This window comes from Heptranchias perlo, chromosome 3, assembly GCF_035084215.1.
Source record: "Heptranchias perlo isolate sHepPer1 chromosome 3, sHepPer1.hap1, whole genome shotgun sequence".
Lineage (NCBI taxonomy): Eukaryota > Metazoa > Chordata > Chondrichthyes > Hexanchiformes > Hexanchidae > Heptranchias > Heptranchias perlo.
Genome location: NC_090327.1, coordinates 66,782,749 through 66,796,539, shown reverse-complemented (window position 1 = coordinate 66,796,539; position 13,791 = coordinate 66,782,749). Strand labels below are relative to the sequence as shown.

At 43.1% G+C, this 13,791-nt stretch overlaps 1 protein-coding gene across 2 annotated transcripts in view; it reads left to right on the top strand.

Moving 5' to 3' along the window:
* tmem68 (transmembrane protein 68) overlaps positions 1-13,791 on the top strand; it is a 48,289-nt gene that overhangs the window by 24,291 nt on the left and 10,207 nt on the right. For both annotated transcript variants that reach the window (XM_067980032.1, XM_067980031.1), the window contains 3 exons: positions 1,539-1,732; positions 11,852-11,912; positions 13,361-13,500. In XM_067980032.1, coding sequence (XP_067836133.1) covers positions 1,539-1,732; positions 11,852-11,912; positions 13,361-13,500 — 395 coding nt within the window. The remainder of the gene's footprint in view (positions 1-1,538; positions 1,733-11,851; positions 11,913-13,360; positions 13,501-13,791) is intronic.

Genomic DNA, 13,791 nt, shown 5'->3' with positions numbered 1-13,791 from the left:
TTGCAATTGGTATTGTAAGTTGAGGCAGATCTTGAACTTGAGATGTTTATGCCACGCAATCTCTCAGTTCATTGTACAGTGGCAGTTGCTATTAAGAACGAGAAGTTGTTTTGACCTGGCAACGTTGAGCTGTTTTTCCTCCTCTGGAGCATCTGGATGGGGTGTTTGGGAATGGCTGTGCATCCTTGAAATAAGTCTTTGTTGCACAAGCTGATAGCCACAATCTTATTGCAACATATAAAACATCTTGTTGTTTGCTATTTTCACCAGGAAATAATGTATGGCACCATTGAAGGAAGAAAGATGACTTGAATGTGAGAAATATTTTAAAAATTGGAACGGCGATTGGAAAATGGGAAAAGTAGGACTACCGTTAGTTGGCTAATTGATGACTTACTTTCTCCTCTTTCATCCTTGATTCCACAATTGTTGCTATGCTGTCTGACATTAAGTCTTGGATGAGCCAGAACTTTCTTCAGTATTGACTTGACAAAAGACATCAGTTCCCATCAGCAACTTTATACCTCACATGCTGATTCCACTTCCCCCCGCTGCTGCTCGTTCAGATTGAACACACAGGTGCACAGACTCAGTACCCTGTTCAGCTGAGTATTCAAAGCCCACGTCACATCTGTTGCCATCACCCCTTTGCCACTTTGAGGGTTGATTTCTCTAATGATTTTCTCGCTGGCCTCTTCAGCTCCATCCTACAAATAAAATCCAAAACTCTGGCCTATGTCTGTCCTATATATTCCCCACCCTCTTCCTGTCGATCTCCACTGGCTCCCTGTCTGACAAATCATCAACTTCAAAACCCTGGTCCTCATCTTTAAATCCCACCATGACCTTACTCTACCCTACCGGCACAATTTTTTTTGTCTTACATCCCAGCACACACTCTCCACTCCAACTTTAGATTGTTGCACATTCCCCTTCCTTCCACTGCGTCATTGATGCAGAGCCTTCAGTCATCATGTGTCAATACTGTGGAATTCCCTTCTTAAAAGTCTTCTCTTTGCTACGCCTATGTCAACTTTCCACAATCTCCTCAAAAATTATCCTTTTGACGGTTATCCTTTGGTTACTTCCCCTTGATGAGTTCCTACTCTTTGTAGTTCAATCATATGATTGAACTATGAAGCCCCTGTAAAGTGCTTTAGGATGTTTTGTTACGTGAAAGATACTTGTATGAATGTAAATTGTTGGTTGAGCTAAATTTTTGTAGGATGATACATAATGTCATAATATCAAGATAGGTGTTGGTGGCTGACTTCAAGTGTGGCACGAATGTTGTGCAATTAATAAGCAGTAAATCAATAAATAGAAAAGCCCAAGTTAGACTAGGTCAAATCTAGTTACTTTTGGTAGCCTAATCAGTGTTGTTATGCACGTAACCATTTTATTTGAGACTATAGTTATTATAATATTTGGTCAATATTATAAAACATTTTGTAATGTCTTCAATTTTTTTTCATATTTGCTACTCTGCTCTTTTTGGTAGTTAATAGTACACATAGGTTTCTAAATTTCTTTTTCAGGCTTTAAATTATTGTTGGAAGTTTTTAGTGTTATGCATGGTCCACAAGAGGAGTGTGTCAAAGCTTTGAAAAATGGTCACTTGTTGGCCATCTCACCAGGTGGAGTCCGTGAAGCACTCTTTAGTGATGAGACTTATCGCATATTTTGGAGAGGTCGGAAAGGGTTCGCTCAGGTGGCAATTGATGCTCAAGTGGTGAGTATAAATAAGTAATGGTTTTCTCTTTAGGGAATACATTATTTACTTCTTCAGTCTGTATTTTGTGTCTGTCCATATTATTTCAATGTTACAGCAAAAATTACAGCCGACTCCTAATTTGGAGTTACATCAAATTGTCTGTTAATTCAAATTGAAATTATGCTAAAACAAAACCACCAAAACAACCAGAAATTGCTTAATTCATACCACTGAATAATTAGAATTTTTTAAGCAAAAATCAATTTTGAATTAACAGTAGTAGATGTAAAGGCACTTGCCATTAACTCTTAAATACTGCAGTCACATTTTTGTGTCAAAAACAAAAATGAGTTTTCAAGGTTTTTTAAAACAGAATTTGTGTTCCATTGTGAATTGTTTTCAAAGTTAATGTTCTTAGCACTGATGGTTAAATGAGATTTTCTATGATTGAACTATGAAGAATTACCCATTTTCTAACTCTGAAAACTGTGTAAGGTTCTGTGTTTTGTACTGAGGTACTGTACTAAGTAATGCCAAGTTCTAAAGGATCTGAACAGTGATGTGACCATATTAAAAGCTATCCGGGATTCATGGAGTTTTAACTAGGCTCAATATCTGGAATCACCTGGTTGAACCTGAGTGACTTTTTAAATCTTTTGTTAACATTTTGTCAACATTTTGTTTAACGGTTGTGATCAGTGATGCGATATGATTGCAATACTAATCATGTCATCACGGGCCGTTAACTAAGCTAGTAAATTATCTTGCAAGATCATTGGCCAGACACCAATATTGTTTTTAAAACTTTGAATTTATGAAAGAGATGATGCTAATAGTATTCCAAATTGACTGTTCTGCAAAGGGCATTTAGCTTGAAGTAATGTTTAAAAGAACTCTGAGAACGGGATGGGTGTAAAATTCTAAATGGGAATTTTTACAATAATAGAACAAATTTGGGAAGCTGCCATGCTGCAAGGGTTCATCAGTTGGGGACTGAGCTTACAAGTTTCCAACACCTGTTTACAATGTGTGAAACAGATTGCTGAAGCTGTTGTTTAAAAAAAGTCAAATTAAGCTCATGATCTGGGGCAAGATCCAATTAAGTGGCCATTTTGCAATTTCCTGCAATTTTGTCAGATTTAAGTTGAGCTTAGACATGGAGCTAATCCTTTGCCAAACCCAGCAGTAGCACAGCAGAACTAACGTTTGTCCTGTGGTGGCTACCATCATCTTGTCAGTTAAGGAGCAGGATGAATGGAAGTTTGAATAAATCTGATTGGTATCCATTTCAATTAATGGAATCTCCCATGCAAAGGGAACAGTTGCTGGTTTGACTAAAGGAGAAAGACAGGTTTAGTTATGGAATTATTGTATCCTGTAATTGTTATGTACTAAGTCTATTCTGTATTTCCTATGGATGCTAGGTTGTTTTGATGGGTGAGTATGTGGACCTGGTCACCCATCAAATTAATATATCCGTAGGAAATATTACACAGACTTGTTCATTATAACTACAGGATACAATAAATCATCAGCTATTCCCATTATGTAAATTTACTGTTGCCCCATGCCATGCTCCCCATCTACATAACATAATGTGCCTCCTAATTTAGTCTTATCTGCAAACTTGGATATACAATTCTATTCCTTCATCCAAGTTATATGGTGAAAAACTGAGGCCCCAGTCCAAATCCCTGGGGAATACCACTTGTCACAATCAGAGTACATTTCCTTTATTCCTCTGTCTCCCACCTCACTACCAATTACCAACCATATCTATGGTTACCGCCCAATACCGTGCACTTTTATTTTTTGCTAATAATCTCTTGTGCAGACCCTCATTAAATGGCTTCTGGAAGTCCATATAGACAACATCCATAAACACTCCACTATCCACCATGTTAGTGATCTCCTCAAAAAATTAGATTAGTCAGACAGACATGACCTACCCTTCACAAATCCATGCTGACTCTTGGATCATCTTGTACTTGTCCAAGTGCTCAGTCACTCTGCCCCTGATGATAGATTCCATTAGCTTTCCACAACTGATGTTAGACTGACAGCTCAGTTGTTTCCTGGTTTCTCCCTCCCTTCCTTTCTTCTTAAATAATCGAGTGACATTTGCAGTTTTCCAATCCAAAGGCACAATTCCTGAATCCAAGAGCTTTGGAAATGATGATTTAACGCATCACAATTTCCTCACATTTCTTTTACCACTCTGGGGTGGAAACCATCAGGTCCTGAAGATTTATGTACCTTAAGTCCCATTATTTTCTGCATTATCATTTCTTACTTAAATCCAATACGTTCCTCCCCTTGATTTGTTTTTAGGTTCCCTTGTACCGCTGGTATTTTATCCTCTTCCTCTACTGTGAAAATGGATACAAAGTGTTCATTTAACAAGTCTGCCATTTCCTTATTGTTCATTACAGTTTCACCCACATCTGTCTTTAATGGACCCACATTCTTCTTTACCACCGTCTTTCTCTCAGTATATTTATAAAAACTTTTACCGTTAGCTTTGATATACCTTGCAAGTTTTTAGTGCATCTTATTACTTTCTCTGTATCCCTTTGTTGCTTTTTGTAGCTCTCCCAGTCTGCTGGATTTCCACTTTTCCTTGCATTTGTGTAAGTCCTTTCTTTTAGCTTGATACTGTCTCTTACCTGGGTAGGCCTCAGCTGGAGTATTGTGTCTAATTCTGGGTACTACACTTTAGGAAGGATGTCAAGGCCTTGGAGAGGATACAGAGGATAAGGGACTTCAGTTATGTGGAGAGACTAGAGAAGCTGAGATTGTTCTCCTTGGAGCAGTGAAAGTTAAGGGGAGATTTAAGAGGTGTCCAAAATTATGAAGGGTTTTGATAGAGTTAATAAGGAGAAACTGTTTCCACTGACTGGAGAGTTGGTACCCAAAGGACACAGATTTAAGGTAATTGGCAAAAGAACCAGAGGGGAGATGAGAATTTTTTTTTTTGCAGTGACTTATGATGTTCTGGAAAGCATTGCCTGAAAGGGTGGGGGATGTAGATTCAGTAGTAACTTTCAAAAGGGAATTGGATATATACTTGAAAAGGAAAAAATTACAGGGTTATGGGGAACTAGCAGGGGAGTGGGGCGAATTGGATAGCTCTTTCAAAGAGCTAACACAAACATGATGGGCCAAATGGCCGCTTTCTGCGCTGTATGATTCTATGGTCAACAAATTAGGTCATTGTTGCTGAACAACACAAGTGATGCCTTGTCCCATTTATGGGTATGTACTGCTTTTGTAGTGTACCAAATACTTCTTTGACTACTTCCCACCGTTTGTAGCTTTACCCGTTAACAGTTCAGCCCAGTTTACTGTGGTCAATTCATTTCTCATCACTTCAAAATTTGCCTAACTTAAATTTAATACCTTGGTTTGTGACTCTCGCTTCTCCCTCTCAAACCAGTATCAAATTCAATCATATGGACAATATTCGCAAGATATTCTCTCACTCTCAGATTATTAACTAATTCTGGTTTGTTACTTATCACTACATCTAGAATGACCCGTATCCTTGTCGGTTCTGAAACATTGTTCTAGCAAACTGTCCCAAATACATTTTAGAAACGTGTTGACTTTGCTACTGGAGCTGTTCTGCTTTTCCCAATCTGTAAAAGTTAAAATCTCCCATTAAAACCATATTGTTTTTGCTACATGCTTCCCTGATCTCCGTATTTATACATCCCTCCCACCAAAACATTACTATCAGGAGGTCATTCGACAACTCCCACCAGAGTCTTGCATCCTTCATTGTTTCTTAACTCTACTCAGTCTTCCCACTGCCAGATCACCCTTGCTGAAATCCTTGCTTATTCACTGCTATAATTCATGTACAAATCCCTCACTGTCTCACCCCCACCCTATTTCTTCAACATCCTCCAGCCCTTTATCCCCTCCCAAATGTACTGTTCCTCTGACCCGTGCCTTCTATGCACCCTCCCTTTTTTCCACCCCCCCCTACCACCACCACCACTAGTGGCAGAACTTAAGCTGCATCAGCACTACTCACAGGAGCTTCTTATCGCAACCCCTTTGGTTCTCCATTTTTTTTAAAAAAACCTTTTCAAAGTTCTTTCTTTAGCTGAAGTTTCAGTCACCCCTCCTAAACTCTTCATTCCTGGCTTGAAGTTTGTTTTTCTTACCTGAAGTGCCTTGTGACTTGTTTTTAACATTAAAAGCACTAAAATGCAATTGTTGTAAATAATTAATAGTCTTGCATCTGTAGGGCAACTATTTAAAGTTAGCTGGGAACTACCCACCAGCAAAACAATTAAATTGTTCTAATAATTTTCTTCAAGTCCTTCACGTGGCCATGTTGTTTCCTCAAGCACCCCAGTACGTACATCTAAAAATGCAATTTATACCATGATAAATACGCAAATTATATAATTATGGAAAAGAAACACTAAACTTACCCAGAAAGTTAGCCAATATATGTTACAAATGCTTCCAAGAAGTTTTCTCTGCAAAGCCCTGCCCTTCTCCCTGGACCTGGAGCTTAAATTCTGCTATTTACTCAGAGCTTGGGCCAAGAAGTTCAATCTTCTGTTGATGAATTCTGTATGTGTGAGATTTTTTTTCAATAATATACTTTATTCATAAAATTTGCAACAATACATAATACAGTTGTCGTATCACATTCCAAACGTACACAATACAGATTATACAATTTGCAGGTTACATCAAGTACAGTTCAATGAACACATGGCATATAATTACAGTTCATGACACTCTAAGGTGCCTCATTGCATTACATTCAATATAGATTATTGATTACAGATCCATTACAGGTGCATTACAGGTACGTTACATCAATTTGAATTTTACATTCTGCCTGAGGGTTTTTTTTCCCTGATTGCATCCCCTCTGTATACAATGGCAGGAAGGTTCTAAACGGTTGCCTTTCCCCATAGAGCCTTTGCGGCGGCCGCATCCAGCTTCAGTGCGTCCCTGAGCACGTAGTCATGGACCTTGGAATGTGCCAGTCTGCAACACTCGATCGAGGACAGCTCCTTGCACTGGAAGACCAGCAAGTTTCGGGCAGACTAAAGGACGTCTTTCACCGAGCTGATGTTCTTCCAGCAGCAGTTGATGTCTGTCTTGGTGTGCGTCCCCGGGAACAGCCTGTAAAGCACAGAGTCCTGTGTTTCGGAACTGCTCGGGACGAACCTGGACAGAAAGCATTGCATCTCTCTCCAGACCTTCTTTGCAAAGGCACATTCCAGAAGGAGATGGGTGACGGTCTCGTCTCCACCGCAGCCTCCTCGGGGACAGCGTGCGGTGGTGCTGAGACTCCTGGAGCGCATGAAGGATCTGACGGGAAGGGCCCTTCTCACCACCAGCCAAGCTAGGTGTTGGTGCTTGTTTGAAAGCTCTGGCGATGAGGCGTTCTGTCAAATGACATTGACAGTCTACTCGGTGAACCAACCGACAGGATCCACCATCTCCTTTTCCCGTAGGGTCTCGAGGACGTTACGTGCGGACCACTTGCTGATCGCCTTGTGGTCAAAGGTGTTTTTCTGCACAAATTTTTCCACGACGGACAAGTGGGGCGGAACGGTCCAACTGGATGGTGCGTTCTGTGGCAGCGTGGCCAGGCCCATCCTTCGCAACACCGGGGACAGAGAGAACCTCAGCATGTAGTGACATTTTGTGTTTGCGTACCGAGGGTGATGATGCCTCTCCTCATGGAGTCTGGCATGTTGCCTGCCAGAAGCATACCTCCGTACACTTCCAGCAGGTCTGCGTCTATCCAGTCCCACAGCCAAGTACAACTCCACCGGAAAGCCGTCGCTTCCGGGAGTCTTACTCTTCTCGAAGGAACGGACGGCCTTTGTCAGTTCAACCAGAGTTAGCGGGTGGTCCAGACTCTCCCGCTTGCTGTCGTCCAGAACCACCGTGATAGACGACAAGAAGGACTGGGAGGTTGCACTGTCTGTGGGCTTCACGTCGTACAGTCCGGCATAAAAGGATTTGCAGATCCTCAGTATGTCGGGCTGCGAGGACGTGAGCAAGCCGTCCTCTTCCTTCAGGCTGCTGATCACAGAGCTCTCTTAATGCACCTTTTGGAAGAAGAAACGCGAGCAAGTCTCATCCTGGAAAATGATCTTGGAGGCCTCGGAGGCAAAGAGCGAGGCTTACTGGTCCTTCACCTCTGAGTTCCTCCCCGACATCGATCCCCATCGACTGTAGCAGGAGAAGATTCTGCATGCTTTTCAGGAGTCGGGACGTTTCCCTCTGCTTCTCTCTTGCCTTCTGAACACCTTTGAGGATGAAGAACCTCTTGATGTTCGCCTTGATGGCTTCCCACCAGCGCACTGGGGAATCAAAGAGGGGCTTTACGGTTCTCCAACCTTTGTAATCCCTCTTCAGTTCCTCAATGTTTCCCGGGGTCAACAGTTTCACATTCAGCTTCCATATCCCCCTGCCCACTCTCTGATCGTCCTGTAGATGACAGTCAGCCAGGAGGAGGCAGTGGTCAGAGGAGAACTCCGGTGTGACCTTGGTGGATCCGACCTTGAGCGTCGGGGACGCAAACAGGAAGTCTATCCTGAAACGGACGGATCCGTCTGGTCTGGACCAGGCTGCTCCGTCTGCAGGGTTGCTGAAGACGTTGCACAGCTTGGTGTCTTTCACCGCTTCCATCAGGAGTTTGGACGTGGCGTCCAGTTTGCTGTCAGCTCTGCTGGATCGTCCAGCCGCATCGATGATGCAGTTGAAGTCACCGCCAAGAATGACTGGCCTGGACGTCACCGGCAGCAGTGGGAGCTGCTGGAAGACAGCCAGCCGCTCGCTCTTTAGAGCCGGAGCATACATGTTGATCAGCTGGAGCGGAGCGTTTTTTACATTACGTCTGCTACGAGGAGGCGACCCCCCACCACCTCCTTTACTTCGGTAATGGTAAAGTTGCCTCCCTGCAGCAGAATCCCCAGGCCGGAGGCACGGCAATCGTTGCCTCCTGACCAGATCGACGGCCCATGGGCCCACTGCTGCGACCATTGCCGGTAATAACTAAGGTAAGAGTCCTGTTCTGGGGGGGTCGTCGTTCCGCGGGGGTGACATTGGCAGCGTGGTGTTGGGTGGAGAGCCCGTGTGATCCTCGATCGCTTGGGGCTCCTCGTTGCTGCTCTCTGCGGTGCTGCTCCCGGTATCCCGGAGCTGGTGTGCGCTGGATCCTTTGCTACTCCCGGCGTCACGGTGCTGGAGGCGTTGTCGCTCCCAGTGCTCTGGAGATGGGGGTTGTCAATCGCATCGCTGTCGCCTTGGATGTTTTGACGCTTTCAATGGGAAGCCTGACTGCTTCGCTCCTGTCGTCCCTCCTAGTCAGACACGGGGTAGTCGCTGTATTCCGACTGCGACTCGAGCGCCCTTTTTACCCCTGGTTGCAGTGTCTGCAGGACTCGTTTCCTTTCCTCTGGCTTCCTCTTTCTGTTCTTCTTGCTCACAAGCTGCCATTCTTTCTCTGCTGCCTCCTCGTCCATGGATTGTCGTCTGGTGGGGAGGCTCGGAGCTGGGTGTCGGGGTCTGGCAGTTTTCGGCTTGACCCTTTTCTCGCTCCTTGTCTTCCTGGGTTGGGGTCTTCTCAGACGGGGTCGCAGCAGGGTGAGGGTTCTTGGCCTTCTTTGGGGCAGCCTTGCTTGTTGCCCCCTCCTCCTCCGCTGTGTTGCTCTTGACCGCCTGGGCGTAGCTGAAGCTGCGTTTGGGGCAGGCCCTGTAGAGATGGCCATCCTCCCCGCACAGGTTGCAGCGCTTGCTCTCCTTGCAGTCCTTAGTCTGGTGTCCTTTCTGCTTGCAGTTCTTGCAGACGGTTGCAGTGCAGGAGGCTGCCACGTGGCTGGATTTGCCGCAGGTGCGACAGACTCTGGGTTGCCCCACATACATGATGTACCCTCGACTTAGTCCGATGGCGAAGCTGGAGGGGGGTTGGAGGGATGTTGCCTTGTACGTCCACTCTCAACATTGCTGTGACCTCCCTCTTGCTGGTCCAGATCCCGAACCGGTCGTTGACATCCACGCTGTTCTCAGCCCCATTGACGTATCTGGCAAGGAACGTCAGCACATCGACGACTGGGACGTGTGGGTTGTACATGTGTACAACCAGCTTCTGATTCCTCTGCGTTGGAAGGGTTAAGAGCGGCTCCGCAGTGAGAATCGCCAGCGGTCCTTCGCTCCCCTTCTCCTCGAAGACCTGAAGAAACTTCTGGCATCCAGCGACGGTCTTGAAGGTGACATCGAAATATCCGCTTCGAGGGAAATCCTGTAGGCAGATGTCTGCTGCTTTGAATCCACAGCACTCGAACATAACGCGTTTCACGAAAAACGCACGATCCATTGGCATAACGCTTTCAACTGTCTTTACCGCCACCCGGACGGTGTTTGGCACACCATGGCCTAGTGCCCAGGTGCCCTTCACTGCCAGTATTGATGTAGTCCCTATGCAAATTTAGGGGTGGAGCCAGCACACAAATCGACCAATCGCAGAAAAGTCCGCACTTTGCGAGAGCATGAGGTCGCAGCCAGCGTTCCGATCCGCTCAGATCCAAATAAGCCCCAAATAGGAACACGCTTGATCTTAGCCAAAAGACCGAGAGATATACATTATGGGAATTGTGATTTTCACCCCTCTTCTGTGGAACGGCAGTACATAGAGTGCACTACTGCAACCTGTAACACATAAAACTGCAACTGGGAAGAACATTTGCAAATAATATTGAAGTGCAAGCAGCAGAAAGCTCCCTGATGCGCTGTTGAAAATGTTAGTGCAATAAAATTATGCTTTTATGTTTGTTGCTGAGGGGACAGGGCAGAAGGGAGGTTTTTTAATGCAGAGCTCAGACATTGCCGCTGGAATCAGTCAATCAGGCCTGGCCTATCATTTATTTTGTGGTGCAAGCTTATGCCAATGACAGCTTCAGTAACAACTACAAATTCACTATGGGTTGGGATGCTGTTCTAGTGATTAATTTGTCTAACAACCCAAATCATCATTAACCAATTCATCATTATATCATAGAATAGTGACAGCACAGAAGGAGGCCATTCGGCCCATCAAGCCCATGCCACCTCTTTGTAAAACCAATCCACTTAGTTCCATTCCCCTGCTCTTTTACCCGTAGCCCTGCAATTTTTTTCCTTTCAAATATTTATCCAATTCCTTTTTGAAAGCCATGATTGAATCTGCTTCCACCACCTTTTCAGGCAGCACATTCCAGATATCATAACTACTCGCTGCGTAAAAAGTTTTTCCTCATTTTGCCTTTGGTTCTTTTGCCAATCACCTTAATCTGGTTCTTGACCCTTCTGCCAATGGGAACTGTTTCTCTTTACTTACTTTATCTAAACCCTTCATGATTTTGAACACTTCTATCAAATCTCCTCTTAACCTTCTTTGCTCTAAGGAGAACAACCCCAGCTTCTGCAGTCTGCCCATGTAACTGAAGTCCCTCATCCTTGGAACCGTTCTAGTAAATCTTTTCTGCACCCTCCCTGAGGCCTGCACATCCTTCCTATAGTGCGGTGCCCAGAATTGGACACAATACTCCAGTTGTGGCCAAACCAATGTTTTATAAAGATTCAACATAACTTCCTTGCTTTTGCACTCTATGCCTCTATTTATAGAGCCCAGGATCCTGTATGCTTTTTTAACTGCTTTCTTAACCTGCCCTGCCACCTTCAGAGATTTGTGCACATATACCCCCAAGCCTGTCTGTTCCCGCATCCCCTTTACAATTGTATCATTTAGTTTATATTGCCTCTCCTCATTCTTCCTGCCAAAATGCACCACTTCGCACTTCAGAAGATGATAGTTTCTGATGCATATTGCTAATCTCATGATTCATGCTGTATATGGCACGCTTGAGCAGCATGGTCTCGCCTCTCCTCTCCGACGTAGATCCGATAAGAGAATGTTAATGCTTTATTTTGTTTGATTCTCAGCTCTTGAAGATATCCATTTAGATAAAGAGTAATTAGATGAATCACCTTGTCACTGCATTATTTGTGTTAATTGGTTAAAACGTGTATTCCTAAAAGATTTTATGTTGTACAGTATGCTTGTGTAAAAGGTTTTAAATGGTTCCTATGTTTCTCTGTTTTTTCCATCTTTAGCCCATTATTCCTATGTTCACACGGAATATTCGAGAAGGATTTAGGACATTTGGATGTTTTGGTAAGTAACGTCTCCGCACCTGTTGTCGATCTAAATTGCATTTTGTAATAGTATTTAATAATGCACAATTCAGCTGTTAGCCATGCACTTTGCAGTTCTATCATTTGCATAATTTTTTGATGATTTATTCACATTGAAGTGTTCTTCATATTTGAATATCACTGTGGAACAATTAAATAATTTCCCGTTTACTTGCACTTAATTCTGCTCAAGTACCATTATCTAGTGGCGTGCCCAGTATTTTACGTAAAAATGACCAGCTGTGCAGTGACATTTAACACATGGTTGAAATCTTTGTCTAAGATCCATGTTCACACCAAAACTATCATGAATCATTGTATTATGTGGAATGCTTTAATTTTATCTTTGGTGATAGAATGACAAACATTCTGATCATACAAGTCACACTTTGCCAAATAAAAATGTATTTAAACATGAAAGCAGGATAGCACTGGTACTAACCTGAAACGTGTACATTAACCTCGGTGCAGAAGGGATAAATATATTTCCTTGAAACTGCAGAGGAGTTGCAAAAAAGGAATAGCAATTCCATAATTGTTGAATAAATGTATAATGCGTAAATCAACATGTCTGCCATTTGCTTCATAAATTTCTTTCTCAGCCACGATTGCTTTGAGGTAAGAAAAACAGGAAAAAATTGTTTTTTTTATTTTTTTTTAAAAAAAACTAAAATTGCCAGCACAATGATTACCTAGTGTGGCAAAGTAACCATAAATATTGATTGAGTAATTTTCTTAAATCTTGTTGAAAGTGGGCACCGCACTTTAAGAAAGATGTGAAGGCTTTAGAGAGGGTGCAGAAAAGATTTACTAGAATGATTCCAGGGATGAGGGACTTTAGTTATATGGATAAATTGAAGAAGCTAGGGTTGTTCTCCTTGGAACAGAGAAGGTTGAGAGGAGATGTGATAGAGGTATTCAAAATCATGAAGGGTCTAGACAGAATAGATAGAGAGAAACTGTTCCCATTGGTGGAAGGGTCAAGAACCAGAGGACATAGATTTAAGGTGATTGGTAAAAGAATGAAAGGTGACATGAGGAAAAACTTTTACGCAGCGAGTGGTTAGGATCTGGAATGCACCGCCAGGGTGGGTGGTGGAGGCAGATTCAGTCATGGCTTTCAAAAGGGAATTGGATAAGTACTCAAAAGGAAAAAAATTGCAAGGCTACAGAGATAGGGGAGTGGGACTAGTTGGATTGCTCTTGCATAGAGCTGGCACAGACTCGATGGGCCAAATGCCTCCTTCATGCTGTGACCTTTCTATGATTCTGTGTTTAGGTTAAAGATGTATTAACCAGTCTCTCAAGAATATTTTTGTTATACTTCAAATTGGAATGCGTATCTATATGACATAAGTTAGTGACTTACCTGGTTGAGTGTTGTACAGTGTTTTAACCTACAGCATGACTCTTTTTAATCTTTAACAGGTATATGTAGATGGTTGTATGAAAAATTTAGATGGCCATTTGTTCCTATTTATGGAGGTTTTCCTGTAAAGTTTTGCACCTATTTGGGCGATCCTATTCCTTATGATCCCAATATAACTGCTGCTGAGCTGGCTGAAAAGGTAACTTATTTTCCTGTTACAATGTGTTGATACACAATTGTGCATATCGTCATTAAAAAAAATGACAACGTTCTCAAAATGGCGTGTTTGTGTCCCCATTGTCTCTGTTCTCAAGACAAATATTTGATGGGCTTCACAACCAAATGGTAAGATGCTATGACTTATTCCTGCAGTCTTCCACAAGGTGAGTTCCTGATTTGTGCTTCGTGATTAGAAGATACCAAGCAGACCCAAGTGCTTCCCACAATGGGAGGGAAACTGTGAGGAGGGTCCATCTGCATTGTTGTCACA